The sequence below is a fragment of the Xenopus tropicalis genome, chromosome 2 (genome assembly GCF_000004195.4).
Source record: "Xenopus tropicalis strain Nigerian chromosome 2, UCB_Xtro_10.0, whole genome shotgun sequence".
Classification (NCBI taxonomy): Eukaryota; Metazoa; Chordata; class Amphibia; order Anura; family Pipidae; genus Xenopus; species Xenopus tropicalis.
Window position 1 is genome coordinate 27,086,402 of NC_030678.2, and position 19,917 is coordinate 27,106,318.

General features: G+C 39.7%; 1 protein-coding gene across 3 annotated transcripts in view; it reads left to right on the forward strand.

The window, feature by feature from the left end:
* Window positions 1-19,612, forward strand: part of usp25 (ubiquitin specific peptidase 25) — a 76,886-nt gene extending 57,274 nt beyond the window's left edge. Inside the window, exons 19-26 of one of the 3 annotated variants that reach the window (XM_012957169.3) lie at window positions 3,740-3,853; window positions 7,441-7,536; window positions 11,295-11,473; window positions 12,247-12,325; window positions 14,732-14,811; window positions 17,345-17,468; window positions 17,704-17,899; window positions 18,681-19,612. In XM_012957169.3, the coding sequence (XP_012812623.1) occupies window positions 3,740-3,853; window positions 7,441-7,536; window positions 11,295-11,473; window positions 12,247-12,325; window positions 14,732-14,811; window positions 17,345-17,468; window positions 17,704-17,899; window positions 18,681-18,853 (1,041 nt within the window). In that variant the 3' untranslated portion in view covers window positions 18,854-19,612. 3 annotated transcript variants of the gene reach the window in all.
* Window positions 19,613-19,917: the final 305 nt, after the last annotated feature.

The following is a 19,917-nucleotide window of genomic DNA, read 5'->3' on the forward strand; positions in this document are numbered from 1 at the left end:
CAATTTGCTGCATCCTTCCTGAAATATTTCCTAATTGGAAGTGTTGATGAATGAGGATTTGTAGGCAATGGGTTTGTATTGAGCAGTTATAGGTAACAGTCACCAATCAGTAGGCTTCCACTGCAGCCTAGATATCCAGAGCGAGTTGTGCGATATGGGCAGAAGGAATTCACTAATAGCCTGTACGTAGAAGGTAGACTTGCAGGCTCATCCCTTTGCATCTAGATTAGTGATCCCCAACCAGTGGCTCATGAGCAACATGTTGTTTACCGTCCCTTAGGATGTTGCTCCCAGAAGCCTTAAAGGTGCTTATTTTTAAGTCCCTGTCTTGGAGGTAAGTTTTGGTTGCATTAAAACCAGCAGTGATGCCAAACAGAGCCTTCTGTAGGCTGCCAGTCCACATAGGGGCTACCAAATAGCCAATCACTGCCCTTATTTGGCACCCCAAAAACCATTATGCTTGTGTTCCTCCCAACTCTTTTTACATTTTATTGTGGCTCACAGGTTAAAAAGGTTGGAGATCCTTAATCTAGATAAATGTAAAATCCACATGTTGCATGGCTAATGAACAAGTGATGTATCTGCATGCTATAGGACAGGGGTCGGGAACCTTTTTGGCTGAGAGGGCCATGAACATCACATATTTTAAAATGTAATTCCTTGAGAGCCGTACAATATGTTTGCCCGCGGATGCTGCGGGGCAAGGTAGGGTGGGTCCCAAGGATGCCGGATTTGATGCGGAGGAGGGCGTGGCCTGCGCTTGGCGGATAGAAGACGTGTTCTGAGGCTTAGAACACGTCTTCTATCCGCCGAGCGCAGGGGCAAGGTAGGGTGGGTCCCAAGGATGCCGGATGTGGATGCGATGCGGAGGAGGGCATGGCCTGCGCCCGGCGGATAGACGTGTTCTAAGGCTTAGAACAAGTCTTTTATCCGCCAAGTGCAGGCCACACCCCCCGTTATTTTTTTTTATTAAAGATTTGGCATCGAGCCAGATGCAGCCATCAAAAGAGCCACATCTGGCTCTCGAGCCATAGGTTCCCTACCCCTGCTATAGGATGTCCCTGTATTTCCTCTGCTGCCATTTGCTTATTAGTTTTGTAGCATACTGATAGGGTTCTACCTTATGACTTCACACTGGCCATAAATGAACCATAGCATTCTTATTCATAATGAAATACGTACAGTTGGCAGCTGGTTCTGCACAGGATTATATCATAAATGTCTCTAGACAGTTGTCCCTAGCCATGCAAAGCTTCACACCATGGTTGTCTTCACACCATGAAATTGTCATATGCTAAGGATTTGTTTGTGTGTCTGGGTTTTGTTAGCTGTTTTATGTATAGCATAATCATTGTTTCCTAGTAGCTTGTGATTCTCAGAGATACCCATTCTTAGTTGGACAGAGGTATCACTGTAAAATACATAGGGAATAATGCACCCCCTGCTGTAAATTATAAGGATATTATAGTTCCCTCGAGAAGTCCCATTGCTATATAAAGGCCCAAGGCTGAGTTATATAGCTGATTTTATATAGCTCATGGAACTCCAAGGTGACTTTTTATATCCTCATATTTTACAATAGTGGATACATTTATTTACTATAATGCAGAAGTTTCAGTGAGTCATGTGATACAATTGAAATCATTAAAGGGGTTGCTCACCTTTAAATTAGTATGATGTAGAGACTGCTTTTCTGAGACAATTTGCAATTGGTTTTTATTTTTTCTTATTTGCGGGTTTTGAGTTATTTAGATTTTTATTCAGCAGCACTCCAGTTTGGAATTTCTTCAGCAAACTGGTAGCTAGGGTCCAGCTTAACCTACAAAGATAAGTAATAAAAAGTAATATTAACAATATGGTTGTAGCCATAGAGAGTAGTACTTTTTGGCTGCCGGGGTCAGTGACCCCCATTTGAAAGCTGAAAAAAGTCAGAAAAGGAAGGCAAATAACTCAAACTATAACAAATGAAGACCAATTGAAAACTTGCTAAGAATAGACCATTCTAAATAAACTAAAGTTAAACTGAATGGGAGCAACCCCTTGGAGCACTGATTTATATAACTACATTTGTGTATTATATGTTAGAAATGTAGTTGGGAGCACAATAACCATAGCAAGGCTTGAGACTAGAGGTTGTGGCCCATTGAACTCCATCATGGCAAGAGGTTTATTTTCTTATTTTCTATAATATACAGTCCTTGAGCTTACTATTTTGTTCTTCCCTATTATCTGCAGGAACTAGTCCAGTATATATTCTAGCAGCTATGTGACTAGGTTTAATTCATTCTTTTGAATATCAGTAGCGCTGCCATGCTTTACAAATCTAATTCTAGATTGCTTTATCAGTCTTGTGAAACTGTCACTAAAAAGCAGAGAAATACTTTCAATAAGCACTCACTGTGTAGGAGCAAAGAAACGTTGGCCCTGGCAACAAGAAAGTGGGATTCATTGTGAAACAAGATTATTATTTCTAAATTTCTCTCCTTTTGTTTTGCATTTTGTCTGTTAAGACTCTGCAAAGGTACAAGAGTCAGCCTAGCGACTGGGTCACGTTAAATTTTTAAAGTTGGAAAAGCCATTAAAGGGAAAAAATCAGGAATCTTAAGAAATAAAAATTAACATTTATTGCAAATTTGTCATAGAATGTTGCTGCCTACATTATACTGAAATGTAATTTGAGGTCATTGCATGGTTTAATGGCTGTTCTAGGAATTGAGTTGAGCTGTACTATTAATGCCTTCCCTTCATTGCCGCCCTCAAATAACTGCCAGCAGCAGCCTTTTGGTAAATGACTAGAAAATATGGGAATGACAGAAGTGTCGGGTTTACTGGGTAATCTAGCGTCCCTATATCTTCAACTCAAAAACCCATAAAATGTGATAAAAAGTCTGAATAGAAGTGACTTCATGTGTGCAGCGCAGTAGTCCAGTACAGGATGCATCAGGATGAGTAAAGCTGGTCATACACGGTCCGATAAATGCTGTCAACAGACTGTCGGTTGGTTTTCGGCCGTGTGTGGGCCCCGGGACAGGCTTACCCAAACAGCATCCGAAAAATTGTCCAAATGTAGATTGGGCAACTTTAAAAATTGCATTGGGTCTGTGAGCGAATCGGCTCGTTGATGCAGTCCTCACCTAGACTTCTTATATCCCGTCAGTATGATTTGTTCTTTTGGCCCTAAGGCCCTAAGATATCAATCTGATATCACTCATCTCAAGATGGGCATCTCGCCACCTTTAGTAAGTAGCCCTGCGGCACTGAGAGTTTATAGGTATTTACATCTAAAGAGCTGAGTTGCAGTCATTAGTATTTATGATTCGAAAAAGCAACCTTCTAACTATATGAATGAGAAATTATATTTACTTAAAAAAAATGACCTTGTTTTATGTTCATTGTAATGTCAGCTGTGCTACGGTATACACTATGCGTAAGGTACATCATCACCAGTCTTATCCTGTGCCTGGCTTCCACTGGTCTCTTAGAATTAAAGAACATTGTGTGTTCACTGTATCTATTAAGGAATCTTCTGTTTTCGCTATGTATAAGATAATTGGCCCAGTGATTCCTTCTAATTGTATAGTATAGATAATCCACCAGGTTGCAACTGTGAATACTTTTATGTTGATTGTCCATCTTTATTAGTCTCCAGTAATTAGTATGGATCAGTGGAACGGAACTGATGTCTAACCACAAGTTTTCTTCAGCTAACCTTGTATCATGGTGATCTTTTTCTCTGCAGCCCACTGATAACGCCCCAGCTCCAGCAGCTCCTAACCAACGAGTTGTAGAGGTGGCGATCCCTCACGTAGGGACTTTTGTTATTGAGTCAGAGGAGGGGGGTTATGACGATGAGGTACTGTCTTTTTGTTTTTTATTTATTTTTTAGTTTTATTTTTTTTGGCTGCTGAGCCCTCTGCGAGCTCTCCCCTAGTGCTTTGTTTTGCTGCCTGGCACACACTGTTCCACTTTTGGCATGTGAATCAAACGTCACTAATGAAGCACTTCTGAATGCATATCCCTACATCAACCATTCCGGTGCTAGAGATAACTTTGTGCATGCTTCACGGTGGGCAAAAGCAACCAATTCTACTTGGGATGATTGGCAAAAGTACCTATTTTTATTAATTTTATTTATTTTTTCTATCCTCTGTTTCACATTGACCACCCCATGTAGCTATAGTTGCAGAAACTATGTACACAAAAGAAAACATAGCAAATCATTGTCTGAACCACAATTTGCGCATTTAAAGAAGACATATCCTATAAAAATTATGAATGTATCAGTGAATTATACTCCTCTATATATAGAAGGATTGTGCTTAAAAAAAGTTGTGTTTCTGATTTATTGAGAAATTCCACCAAAACCCCACTAGTCCCACCCATCTGTTTCACTTCCTGCTGGCTGAATTCTCTGGATGTGCAGGGGAGCCGGTGGCTCTCTGCACACTGCATTGTAGGATAGGAACCAATCAGCAGCTAGGCTGACCTGATAGGGAACTAAAGCCTATTTTTGCTTGTGTGAGTGCAGGGCTGTGATTGGCTCTCCCCCTCCTACTGTGCTTCTGGCAGAGACTGTTGGGAAACGCTCACCCCTCATTTAAAACACAGGCAGAGACCTGATAGGATCTATAGGGAGCTCCAATAAAGGGGCCATTTTTACAAATAGGATTAATTTTTAGCCCAAAGTGAAACCAGCACCATATATTATTCATAATTGCCTACAGAATTAATTTCCCATGTATCACTTTAGAGGGTTTGTTCACCTTTGAGTTAACTTTTAGTATGATGTAGAGACTAACATTCTAAAACAATTTACAACTGGTCCTCTCTTATATATGTTTTTTTTAATTATTTAGTTCTTGTTCTGTATCTCTCCAGTTTGGAATTTCAGCAGATATCTGGTTGCTTTGTGTTTGAATTTGAATTACCTTAGCAACCATTGGATTGAATGAGAGGCCAATATGTTTATAGGAGAGGACATGAATAGAAAAAGTAACAACCATACAATTGTAGCTTCACAGAGCAATAGTTTTTGGGTTGCTGGGGTCAGTGACCCCCATTTAAAACCTGGATAGAGAAGGCAGCTTATAATCAAAACTTAAAAAATAAATAATGAAGACCAGTTGCTTAGAAGTGGCCATTTTATAATGCACTAAAAGTTAACTAAAAGGTGTCCCACCCCTTTAAGTTTAAGCACAGTCAACCAAACTGTATCATCTGTGAACGAAAACTTGGCACATTCAGTTATGCAGCTCTTTAAGGTCACAAGTAGCTTTGGTTATGCTAAAATGTAAGCATTTAGCCAAATCTGGCAAAAGTAATGGGGATTGGTCATATCTCAAACCAAATTCTGAACTGGGGAATGTTCTTTTGCTCCAAAGGTGTTCTGGAATAAAACCTACAATCAACAAAGAGCTGCTTGGTTCTAGGGACTGAGTATGGCCCCCTTTAGATCCAGAACCTGGAATTTTATCAAGCAGTTGGGTTGTAGATTGAAACAGGTGTACCTAAACTGCAGCTGTTTATGTTGCTTTACATGATGATAACTCTGCATTCCCTAGGTAGGATATCACTTTTATAAGTTGTAACGGGAGCCAACCTCTGCTCGCCTCCTGTAAAACAGTAGTACAGAGGAGGAAGCAGGATGGTGGCTAATCAAATATGGCTCAAATATGTTGAGCTTTTTTAATCTGTTTGCTGAACACCATGCTTCAGGGATCATGTCAAGTAGCCAAATTACACACCTCAAAGTGCATGATTAACATCAGCAGACCAGTATGGAGTAGCCTAGCTGGTGAAAAGAACAGTTGGGATGGCTAAAGTGTTTATACTTTCTGCCCACTGTACATAAATGCAGCTCCATCCTTTGCAATTAAAGCTTCTCTTTTTCTATAAATATATATATATATAGGACAGAGACATTTACAATAAATGGTAGGCACGGTGTTAGTCTATATAGGTTGATTTATATGCTTTTATTGCCGGCCTCTGTTCTCTGATCTACAGTTCAGCAGACCAAAAACATTTTAAAATCCTTATGGACCCGTGTGCCATTTGCCCCCTAATCAGTTCCATGTTTGCACCCTTCTTGCATTTAGCTGAATGTAGGGGGTTTGGGCAAGCTTTTGTTATTGTATCAAGGCTTCTATGTATTTGGGAGTTAACAATTTTCCTTCCAAACGTGCAAATACTGAAAGTTTACCCCATGTTGTTGCAACATGCACTATTTCACACAATGTCATGTGTGCCTAAAAGCCACTGAGAAGGGGTGGAATGAACACCCCTGTTTCTGGTTTGTGAGGAAAAAAACAAGTCCTGTAGATAAAATTATTTTATCTGACTTTTATATACTTTCAGTAATGGGTGGAAATATACAGTAATACTAGTAGGTTGTGCCTGAACTGTGCATTTCTATCTGTATGACCATTCGGCAGCTTAGTGGGATCAGTACGTGCATGGTTGCCCGTTTCTGTGTAGTTGATTAGAAAACAAAACAGTTGTGGCTGTTAAGGAGCAGTTTTTGGCAGCCGCTCCCTGTTGTGCTGTAAGCTTAGTACTAATAGTCATTTGTTACATTAGCTTGGTACACAGCTCCTTATTTGTAGCACCTCTATGCACAGTGGGGTATATCTGTGGACGCTTGCATATAACTATATGTAAGATCCGACTATAAAACAACTTTAAGTGAACCTTCCTTTTTTTTATTAAAAAAAAAAGTTCTAGAGATCCCTCTACAAATAAATCTTCTTTTTCAGCCGTTTTTACCAAGGTAGCCAGTTCAGAGCAACTGGTTTCCTTAAGACGAATACAGCTGGAGCAATGAGTGTGTGTGGTGCAGCCAGGGCATCATTACCCCCTCAGTGCCATTAGTAAGTGTGGGCACATTTCAGCATGGCTACCCCAGTGGTACCAGGGCTGCACTATTCCTACATACTGCACCAGACTGAGCAACCACTCATTGCACAAATAGATTTCATCCTCCTACTGCATTGGGTGATTTCTAACCCTGTTCTACCACTGGTCATAACCTCATTGCCCATCATTAGAGCTAGAGAAAATCTTTTCAGAATATAAATATTTTTCATTAAAGGGGATCTAAAGTCCCAGGCTCTTAGAAACAGGGTATGTTTTGCCAATGTTTTGCATCTGCCATGTGTTGGGTTACACTGACACTGTCCCATTGTTACCTGGTAACCTTTTGGGGTGCGATGGTTATGTGTCTCATTTCCTCTCCAGAATGTCCTCCCCTGCTTTGGTCAGTCTGTCGGCAGGCATTCTGTCCCTGTTATATTCCCATTAACACCATTTCTGCAATTCTGTCATATGCGCATGTCGCCGCTTGCTTTCATCATTTATTTTTCTATGCCACGCATGCACTGAATGCCCTGTTACCTAAATGAGGAAAATGATAATCATGCAAACTTCAATTCCTTGTGGCAGGTCATGATGACCCCGAACATGCAAGGTATAATCATGGCCATAGGTAAATCCCGGAATGTGTATGACAAGTGTGGCCCTGAAGCAGGGTTCTTTAAGGTACAATATATATTTATGTGTGCGTGCGTGTTCTATGCTGTTACATTGTATATTTTGGCTTGATAGAGTTTGACATATTTCCCCTGTCGTCAATACTTTATAGTATTATTATGAAGTTTATTTACATTCTCGCTTTAGCATTTTAATTCTTTATTACAGAACAGGACCTGTAATTATGAACCCTTTAATCTTAGCAAGTCCTTGTTATGCTTCACAAACTAATCTGGCCCCCTTTGGGGAATGCCAGCGCCACAAAGTCTAGTTAGGTGGGATTTGGGAAGAATGCTTATTTTTCCATGAGTAAGAGTTAGGGATGAATGCTTATTTGCTGCTCAAGATATGCTTGAAACAGTAATTGATACAGGGGTGTCTACGTTAGGGGTGCACTGAATCCTTATTTTTGGGATTTGGCCAAATCCCTATCTGAATCCAAACTTTAATTTACAAATACAAATTAGTGTCCTTGATTCAGTGAATCCCTAGTTTACATAAGTCAGTGCTCTGATGTTGGATCATAAAGGAAATCTATACCCCTGAACAATGTAGGTCTCTATAAAAATATATTGCATAAAACAGCTCATAAGTGAAACCCTGCTTCATCTAAATAAAACTTTTTCATAAAAATATATATCTTTAGTAGTAGGTACCATTGGGTAATTGGGATCATAAGTCACAGTGCACACCAACAAACCAAGGGCACACATACACACTACTTCCTGTTACAGGTAGAACTGCATTATTTCTGGTCATGTGATCTCTGAGGGAACACACAGCCCATCACAAAATGGTGGCTCAAGGGAAAAGATGTAAAAGGGCAATTTTTTGCTGATAGATATATATGCGCGTGTAAAATTCAACCTTTCCAGTTATTTCTCAACTACCTAACACAATTAAGAACAACAAAGCCTTTACATCATGCCTAGCTCATGTTAACTTTGTTTAACCAAAAAGCCTGACTTCTATTATCTGTCATGAACATACTGAGCATTTAGCTATGTCCCCATCATGAATCTCTCCATATAGTTCCATGCTTTTATTCTTATTTCTCCCTTAGCGCCGCTCCCTGTAGATGTAGAAAATCTTGCAGGCAGGGTGATCATTACTCTGTAGCGCAGTTTGTATGTCACTTGTTAAAGGGAGAGTTCATCTTTAAGTTAACTTGTAGTATGTTATAGAATGGCCAGTTCTTATTGATCTTCATTTTGAAATGTATTTTATTATTTCTGAAAGATTTGATTTCCTCTTCTGATTCTTTCCAGTTTTCAAAAGGGGGTCACTGACCCCAACAGCCAAAAAATGATTGTTCTTCCGGGCTACAATTTCATTAGTGTTTCTTTTTTTGCTTATCTTTATATTCAGACTCCCTTCTATTTTTAATAGTTTCTCATTGCAACCACTGCTGGTTGCTAGGGTAGTTTGGACCCTGGTAATCCTATAGCTGCTAAAATTTCAAACTAGAGAGTTGCTGTATATAAAGATAATAATTCAAAATTGCAAATTGTTCCAGAATGGCTCTCTGCAGCATACTAAAAATTCAATTAAAGGTGAACAGCCCCTTTAAACGATACATACAGTCAGAACATTCAAAAAGCTTTAAGCAAATTGTCGACTCGACTGGCAACATTCTCACTATCATTATGGGTTATGCTGGGTATAAAAATATTCTTTAGAGCAAAGTTTTCAATATTTTTATAGTGTGAGCAACTGGTTGGGTATTGAGTAAGGTGCCCTGCTCCTTCCCTCTGCACTTTTAGTTAGTATGTGCCTGCATACAAACGCTCTAGAACTTGTGTCCATTGCCTTTGCACAATATTTATGTGCAAATAGTGACTGTTCTGCTGTAAGCAAAAGAAAATGAAGATACACCATCCCCAGGGCCCTTACATATTGCGTTTATTTTTATGTTCCTTTTTAAAGCGTTTCACCACACAGAAACGCATGCGTTAAAGGAGAACTAAACCCTAAAAATGAATATTGCTATTTTATATTTATATACTTACTGCACCAACCTAAAGTTTCAGCATCTTAATAGCAGCAATGATCCAGGTCTTCAGACTTGTCACAGGAGCTCCCCATCTTGGAAAGTGTCTGCGACACTGCACATGCTCAGCTTAGGAGTTGTTGCAAATTATCAAGCAGAAAATGAGGTTTGTCTGTCATTTAAACTGATGCTACAGGTCTGATTATTAAATTCTAAAGCTAATTGCACTGGTTTCAGACCAGCTATGTTCTGTGAATGTGAATGAATTACTAATCAGTTGTATACTGTTACATTTCTATTCTATATACACTGTATATTGTGAGTGGGTCCCTAAGCTCAGTAAGTGACAGTAGCACAGAGCATGTGCAGGAAATCGGCAGAAAAGAAGATGGGGGGCTACTGGGGCATCTTTGAGGGCACAGATCTTATCTGCTAAAGGCCTGTGGGGGACTTGGGTTGATATGGGGAGGTTTATTAAAATGTGAGTTTAGAGCTCAATACATGAAAACTCACCCATGTCACCCCTATTTATTCCTATGGGATTTTTAGAAGTCATTAATAAAATATGCTTCTAGAAATCCAGTATAAATTAATAGAACGTGGTGAGTTTTTTTTTTTTTTGTTTATATAAATCTGGCCCATAATGTAAAACTTTTCTAGCCTACTTCTTTAGTTAAATCCATACTTTGATATTGTGCATGTCCTTGTAGAGGGTATTTTCCCCTGATGAGCCAACATTACAAGCACAATAAAGGCTTATTATGGGTGGCAGTTCATCGCTTGAGGCGAGAAGCCTTGACAACCTGGAAAGGAAAATGTTGAAATATATATGCCAAAATAGCTTTATAAAGAAGCTTTATCATTTTAAAAATGTTGAGATAACTGTCTTAAATAAGGAAACATTGTAAATGCCATGTTGTGCCACTAAGAAAGACACATGAGTAACAGGAACCTGTGTTACTGAATAATGATCATTACTTCCATGTGCAAGATGTTGACTAAACTGTTGGGTCAGAGAAAGCTTGTTTGCACCAATAGTCTGTTTTGTTAATTATTTATATAGCGCCAGCACATTTCTGCAGCACTTAACAGACGTTATGCATCATTCCCTGCCCCAGTGGAACTTACAATCTAAGGTCCCCATGACTTAAAGCCAAATTTTTCTCATTTTAGAAGATTGTGCCTGGTATAAATGAAATGATAAAATTATTAGCTGTAATTCACTTCTTTTCTCTAATACAGAAACTGCAGTGGCTTAAATCATGAATAAAACTTACCTGTACATACATCTAGGGGGCATACATGTAGGGGGCATACATGTAGGGACACAGTTACCTAAGGTGAAGCTGAAGCTATTAATGTAAGGTGGGAAGGCCCCTTTAGTAGCCCATTCTTGGAATCTGCAGAATCCAAAGGTACAGGTTCTACACCCATTGTGTATCACTGCCACCTCTATAACTTTTACAAAATAAACCGTCTGCAGCACAGTAATCTCTCACTAAGGCCCATGCAATGTTTCATGTATATGACACTGTAATAAAAAAAAAAAGACTGTCACTATATTGTGTGCATTATTCATTTGTGCAAAACCTCTAGCAGGCCTTACAGCCTGTAACAAGTGTTAGAGTAAGTTAGGCAGGTTTCACTGCAACAGAAGTTTGAACTTGATAGACATGTGTCTTGTTTGTTTTCCAGCCTCAGCTATTATGTCTGAAATTGTACTGGCGGCTCTGTGTTTTGCACTGAAACTGACATTCTTGTTACTTCTGTTGCTCAGGCCATCAAAACTGAATACGCTCGGCTAGTGAAACTAGCGCAAGAAGACCCCCCGCCAGAGATAGATTACCGCTTGCAGCACGCCATAGTCTACTTCATCCAAAGCCAAGCACCAAAGAAAATCATAGAAAGGACATTGCTGGAGCAGTTTGCAGACCGTAATTTGAGTTTTGATGAACGGTAAGTCTCTGTGGGTATAAATGGTAAAGTATAGGGGGCACAAGGTGGGCAAGCCATGTTCTGGTGGCTGTGGAAGGTCACAGGATTAACAGGATAATGAACATCAGTGCTGCACTGATTTTGGACATATACAGGACAAGAATCAGTCTAGAAATCATGTATTGTATGCTACAAATTAACTGCACAAGCCCAGCTGTACAATAAGCCCAGGGCAAGCTAGAGGCTGGTGGCTGCACTGCTCAGTTTTTTCTCCATAGGGCCACACATTAGCTTTGAGGATTGGCTTGGGAAATCAGGGGGTGGGGTGAACCTCTAAAGGCCTACATCCTCTGGTGTAAGTGTTACTTAGGGGTATATTTATCATGCTGTGTAAAAAAGTGGAGTGAAGCATTACCAGTGATGTTGCCCAGGGAAACCAATCAGCAATAAGATTTCAACAGTTAGAAAACCAAATCTAAGCATCTGATTGGCTGCTATCAGCAACATTACTGTATCATCATAAAGTATCATGTGTACTCAGCATGATAAATATACCCCTTAATGTACAGGTACATCACAGAATAGTTAATGTTAAGGCTTTAGTTACCCTTTATAGAAGGGTAACTAAAGCCTTTTTATTAAAGCCTATTTATTATCATATTTGTTTCCTCCATCCATTCTGCTAATAAATATGGGTTGTAAAAACGGTATTGTTCAGCTATTTCATTAAACCCAGTACATTTTTTTTTTTTTCATTTGTTTAGTGAAAAATCTCTCTTTTTCAACCCCCTCAGATGCCGCAATATTATGAAAGTTGCTCAGGCTAAACTGGAAATGATAAAACCAGATGAGGTCAACATGGAGGAATACAGGGTTTGTATAGTTGCTTTTGTCATTTGGATTCTGTGAGCAGTTGTAACTGACATAAAGTATAAAACCTGACATATTTGCTATAGGTATGGAATGCATTTTCCGGAAACTTGTTATCCAGAAAACTCCGAATTATGGGAAGGCCATCTCCCATAGACTCCATTTTAATCAAATAATTAAGATTTTTAAAAAAAGATATCCCTTTTCTTTGTAATAATAAAACAATACCTTGTGATTGATCCCAACTAATTTTATAATGAATTCTTACTGGAGGCAAAAGAATCCTATTGGGTTTATTTAATTTTAAATGATTTTTAGTAGACTTTAGGTACGGTGATCCGAACCCCAGGTCCCGAGCATTCTGGGTAAGAGATGTCATACCTGTATTATGAAATAGTGCTCATTAGATGGAAGTTCAGCTCCCATATTACTGTTTTGGAACCTAAAAGGCCCACAGTAAGGATAACGTAGATGACACAAAAGGGCTAATCAAGGGATTCCCTGGTAGTAGCAAGGGGGTTGTTTGTCCTCCACAGCAGCCAGAAGTGTTTCCTCTGTGGGATGCGCCATACTGTCAGCTGTATCTAGCACTTGCAGGCGACTGTAGCAGAAAGCTACAAAATCATTTTCACAACTAGGAGTGTTGATCTGTAGAAGGCTGCTCTTGGTTGAAGCAAGCAGTATGGCAGTTCTTGGTTAAGGATGCAAAAAATACGGAAAGATGTGGAACACTTGGCCTTTAACTTTTTTTCAATACAGTGAAACCTCAATTTTACATAACCTGATTTTAAGTTTTCCTGCATTTTAAACCATTTTTTGTGGTTCAGCCAACATGCAGTGCATAATTAATTTCCCTGATTCTATATACCGTATATACTCGAGTATAAGCCGATCCGAATATAAGCCGAGGTACCTAATTTTACCTAAGAAAACTGGAAAAACGTATTGACTCGAGTATAAGCCCCTTAATGGTGCAGCATGAAAAGCATCCATATACTGGTATACAAAATCTTTAATCCCATAACATAAACTAAAGCTGATCCTCCAATCACTGCTCTAGAGGAACATTTTAGGGTGACCCTGTTACCAGCTTGCCTATAAAAGCTTAACTGAGGGGTGAGAAACATGGGGGTTCCTTATAAATCAATAAATGAGGAGACATGTTGGATATTCACTGACGTCTGCATGCTTCAGTTACATACCCAAGCGGCACCCAGTCTCACATGTGCCAATAACAGTGAATGAATTTGAACAGAACAACATGGCCAACAGGTCTTCCTGTTCCAAAAGAACACAAAAAGCTAAGATTATGGGTTGTGTGAAATCATTCAACAGTTTGACAGAGAATTCATGGAATCCAACACAGCCCAGTTCCCTAACTTAAAGAGTTAGTGTACCCCTTGTTAAACACTGGCTCAATGACTAAAGTTCCCGCGCCACTCACTGTGTCCCATAATGTCCTGACGAACGGTGCCACATGCTCCTCATGGCCGCGCCGCTCCCTATGTGCGACCAGTGCCACGGTCGTCCAGGGAGGGGAGGGCTCGGAGGTGCTCCTCATGGCCGCGCTGCTCCCTATGTGCAGCGGCGCGATGCGCATATTGTCGCGCGCACGCCGCATATACATGCCGCGCAACGACCGTATTGCCTGTAGTTTGAGCACAAGTACCGTATATACCCGAGTATAAGCCGATGCTTACTTTTTAAGCACATTTTTAGGGCTGAAAAACTCGGCTTATACTCGAGTATATACGGTATTTCCAGATTTACACTATATTTTTTTTTTCTGATCCCCTGAAAAATGTAAAGTGGGGATTCTACTGTGGTCAACTTTAGTCCTAGATGTGTCGAGAAAGGGGCTGCCTAAACCACACAATTTTGAGTTTGAGCTACCTAAAAATCCCTGTTTAGCCCACATGACGCACAGTCCCAAGACTGCACTGAATCTTTAGCTTAAAGCATAGTCCTGGACTACTGAACTAGTGTATAACCTGTAGGGGATGCATCACAAATACTAAAAAAAAAAGGGGATAAGGTCATAATAGGGGAGTAGGTCTCTTGAACTGAATCTTTGTGCTTAGTGCAGGCAGTCCCCTGCAGAGAAGGACTGTTCCATGCCATTTGCTATCTGTACCGATAGTCTGCTGTCTGATTGGAATTTCCACTCTGCTGAGCAGATTCTGCTTGGAAATGGAGTTATTTAGCTGCAACACAGACTTGAACTGCATGTTTGTGCCCAATTTCAAGATCTTCCATTATCTCAGTAGGCATTTACCTTTTTATAGATTCAGTTTTAGCTATTTAAGGGAACAGATTCTGAGCATGTCGGTTACTGGAATGGGTGTTCCAAGTGTGACTTGGATATTGACACTGACTGACTTGGATATTTCATGTTGTATTTGTGTTTAGAAGTGGCACAAGGACTATAGAATGTTCCGAGAGACAACAATGTACATCTTGATTGGTCTGGAGCTGTTTCAGAACAAGAGGTGAGAGCAGTTCTTTCTTTATATAATAAAGCTGTTCTGTACTACATAAACTGATTAACAAAGTGCATTTGTGTTCTTGTTCAAAGCCTTTGTCCTGTGTATTATGGGACAACATGGCAAAATAACCATTTACTGTACTAAAAAAGGTCATATATATATATATATATATATATACATACATACATACATACATACATACATACATACATACATACATACATACATACAGTGGAGGAAATAATTATTTGACCCCTCACTGATTTTGTAAGTTTGTCCTATGACAAAGAAATGAAAAGTCTCAGAACAGTATCATTTCAATGGTAGGTTTATTTTAACAGTGGCAGATAGCACATCAAAAGGAAAATCGAAAAAATAACTTTAAATAAAAGATAGCAACTGATTTGCATTTCATTGAGTGAAATACGTTTTTGAACCCCTACCAACCATTAAGAGTTCTGGCTCCCACAGAGTGGTTAGACACTTCTACTCAATTAGTCAACCTCATTAAGGACACCTGTCTTAACTAGTCACCTGTATAAAAGACACCTGTCCACAGAATCAATCAATCAAGCAGACTCCAAACTCTCTAACATGGGAAAGACCAAAGAGCTGTCCAAGGATGTCAGAGACAAAATTGTAGACCTGCACAAGGCTGGAATGGGCTACAAAACCATTAGCAAGAAGCTGGGAGAGAAGGTGACAACTGTTGGTGCGATTGTTCGAAAATGGAAGGAGCACAAAATGACCATCAATCGACCTCGCTCTGGGGCTCCACGCAAGATCTCACCTCGTGGGGTGTCAATGATTCTGAGAAAGGTGAAAAAGCATCCTAGAACTACACGCGAGGAGTTAGTTAATGACCTCAAATTAGCAGGGACCACAGTCACCAAGAAAACCATTGGAAACACATTACACCGCAATGGATTAAAATCCTGCAGGGCTCGCAAGGTCGCCCTGCTCAATAAGGCACATGTGCAGGCCCGTCTGAAGTTTGCCAATGAACACCTGAATGATTCTGTGAGTGACTGGGAGAAGGTGCTGTGGTCTGATGAGACCAAAATAGAGCTCTTTGGCATTAACTCAACTCGCTGTGTTTGGAGGAAGAAAAATGCTGCCTATGACCCCCAAAACACCGTCCCCACCGTCAAGCATGGGGGTGGAAACATTTTGCTTTGGGGGTGTTTTTCTGCTAAGGGCACAGGACAACTTATTCGCATTAACGGGAAAATGGACGGAGCCATGTATCGTGAAATCCTGAACGACAACCTCCTTCCCTCTGCCAGGAAACTGAAAATGGGTCGTGGATGGGTGTTCCAGCACGACAATGACCCAAAACATACAGCAAAGGCAACAAAGGAGTGGCTCAAGAAGAAGCACATTAAGGTCATGGAGTGGCCTAGTCAGTCTCCGGACCTTAATCCAATAGAAAACCTATGGAGGGAGCTCAAGCTCAGAGTTGCACAGAGACAGCCTCGAAACCTTAGGGATTTAGAGATGATCTGCAAAGAGGAGTGGACCAACATTCCTCCTAAAATGTGCGCAAACTTGGTCATCAATTACAAGAAACGTTTGACCTCTGTGCTTGCAAACAAGGGTTTTTCCACTAAGTATTAAGTCTTTTTTTGTTAGAGGGTTCAAAAACTTATTTCACTCAATGAAATGCAAATCAGTTGCTATCTTTTATTTAAAGTTATTTTTTCGATTTTCCTTTTGATGTGCTATCTGCCACTGTTAAAATAAACCTACCATTGAAATGATACTGTTCTGAGACTTTTCATTTCTTTGTCATTGGACAAACTTACAAAATCAGTGAGGGGTCAAATAATTATTTCCTCCACTGTAATAATGAGTAAATATTGCCCTTTTACATCCTTTCCCTTGAGCCGCCATTTAGTGATGGGCTGTGTGCTCCCTCAGAGATCAGCTGACAGGAAATAATGCAGCTCTAACTGTAACAGGAAGTAGTGTGGGAGCAAAAGGCAGAACTCTGTCTGGCCTAGCATGTTTGTGTGCAATGTGAATACTATGATCCCTGGAGGCGGCCTTTAGTACTTAAAATGGCAGTTTTCTATTTAGGAGTACCCAATAGCACATACTACTAAAAATATATTTATATGAAAATGGTTTATTTAGATGAAGCAGGGTTTTACATATGAGCTTGTTTATGCAATATGTTTTATAGAGACCTACATTAATTGGGGGTATAATTTTCCTTTAAGGGCTTGATATTTTCATGATTTAAACTTAAAGTGGACATATTGTGTGAAAAAACAATATTGTGCTGATGAATTGTACTCCATCTAAATATAGAAGGAATGCACTTTCAAAAGTAGTGTTTTGGATTGATTTATTGAAAATTTCTGCAAAAACCACACTAGCCTCACCCTTCTGTTCCACTTCCTGCTGCCTCCTTTCCCCGGCTGTGCAGGGGGTGGCGCCACTCGGTACACTGCACTTTAGCACTATATATTCATTATTGCCTACAAGGTTAGAGGTTTTTGTTGTTTATTCTATATGTCTCCTTTAATTTTAGCTATGTTGAAGCGCTGCTGTACCTAATTTATGGCTACCAGTACAATAAAGAGCTGATCTCGAAAGGCCTCTACAGAGGGCATGATGAGGAGCTCATATCCCATTACAGAAGGGAGTGCTTTCTGGTAAGTAAAAAGCATAAGAACTTGAATCACTTCAGACCTAAACAGTTACATGAGCAAGTTGTGGATAACGCAGGGGAAAATTTAGCTGCCATTATTTTATGTTTTTTTTTATTTGTCTGTGAAGAAGACTTAAAGGACATGTAAATTCTATTTCACTGGGGGGTGCTAAAATGTTAGACACCCCCAGTGAAAACCATGATGTGCTTCTAATAAATAAATATATTTTGCTTTCCAGAAACTGAATGAGCAGGCAGCAGCCATGTTTGAATCTGGAGACGTTGATGAAGTTACTAACGGGCTTACATCCATGAACGAACTCATCGTCCCATGTTTGCCCTTGCTGCTGGTCGATGACATGGAGGAGAAGGACATTGTTGCTGTGGAAGACATGAGAAACCGTTGGTGTTCCTACCTTGGGCAAGAAATGGAGCGTATGTATCTAGCGCATCTTCAGTGGCAAAATCTTTTTTAAACCGCCTGATCGACAGGATGACTGATATCCGTAGCCTTCACGATATCTATCGCCTCATCGATCCGCCATACACGCACCGAATATCGTACGAAACGAGTAGAAAACAGTTTCTGAAAAATCAATGGGCGCAGTCGGTTCAGGGACCACATCAGCGAGCCAATGCGGCCCCCCATCCGACTAAATGTTTTAACCTGTCCGATCCATATCTGCCCAATTTCAGGCCAGGTATCGGTTGGGCAGGCCCATCGTTGGTTCCCCTACACGGGTCGATAAGCTGCCGAATCAGTCTAAGGGACCGATAAGAGTGAGCTTCTAATACATCATCTAGGCAAAAGATATATTGGATCTGTCATTTAAAATCAGACTCCTGCGCGAAGAAAGACAAATGCTGGGGGGTGGGTAGTGATGAGCAATTTGATTATTTCAGAAACAGTACAGAATTTGTAATTATATTTAGAAGTTTGATGAAGCTTATTTTCAGTTTTCATCTTTGTCACAAGGCAGATTTGGTTGGTATTGATGGTTCTAAGATAAGTTCCATAGGGCTGCTGGCTGGGGGAGTAACCCAGCCAATAGTCAAAGTTAGAATTCCTTGAGACCTTTAAGTCATCATTGTAGAATAAGCTCCTAAACAATGTACTTGTGGCTTTGCCAGGACCCTTTGTTCACATTTATAGTAAATCTATTTTAAAAAAAAAAAGTTCTAATAACATATTTTTTTTTTTTGGTAAATTTTTCAGCAAATCTGCAAGAAAAGCTGACCGACTTCCTGCCAAAACTGCTTGATTGTTCAACAGAAATCAAAGGTTTAAACGACCCGCCAAAGCTTCCCAACTTCTCCACGCACGAACTGTGTGAGCGCTTCGCCCGAATCATGTTGTCACTTAGCCGAATGCCGGCCGACGGGAGATAAACCACGCCCCTCCCCTCTCCCGCTGTATAGAAGTTCTTTCTTAGTTTTTAATTCATGCCTTCCTGTCACAAGGTTTGCTTCGTTGCTGCTACCGTTTTTTTTTAAAAAAACTTTTTTATGTTACAAGACTGCTAAAGACACAAACGACCGTATCCACTTTTAGCCAGACTGCAAACAAACTCAGATAATGCATGGCGCTGCAATTTTTTTGCAATTAAAGGCAAAAAAATGCTTTGCCACGTTTCTGTGACAGTATTACTTTTGCTTTTATCTACAGAGCCTCATTTTATCCACCGTTTTTTTTTTTTTGTTTAGTTTTTTAAGTCCGGACCTTTCTGTGACAGCAGCCATTTTAATTATCCGGTGCCATGTTTTTTTTTTTGGTTTTTGTTTTTTTTTTTATTTTCAGACAGGAAAAAAAAAACATGGTGCCTGGTAGCTTGTAAATGAAATTGAAGAATAAAGTTTTATTTATGGCTACTACTGTTCGCAAAAAAAAAAAAAGTTTAAAAAAAAAACCCCGATGTTGTACATTTGTGTATGAATAGATCAATATTTTTGATGACTAGAGGAATAGCACCTACGGGATGAGTTTATAAGAAGAGCTCCGTTTCTCGGTTCTTAACTCAAACTATGCTGAAGGATACATTTGTTTGGTTTCCAAGGAATTTTCTTTTCATTTTGTTTCTTTTTTTTTTTTGTTTTGTTTTTTACTTTAGAAATTAGCACATTATTTCTGAAATAAATTTTGCTCTTTTACGCTGGTTTGTAGACTTAATTTCATATGAAATCTTTTGCTGCATCTGCCTCCCCACAATTATGATTTCATATTTGAGTATCTGCTGATAGTGATTGTATAGCTGCTATACACGGTATTATTATCATTAACATTTATTTTTAAAGCGCCAACAAATTCCGCAGCGCTGTACAATAAGATATATTTATAGATCTGCCTTAGAGACTTCAGGTTAATATTTAGTATGTTCTAGAATGCTCTCTTCCTAACCAATTGCAAATTTGCTATTATTTTTTTTTATAGTTGCTTAATTATTTGCCTTCCTCTT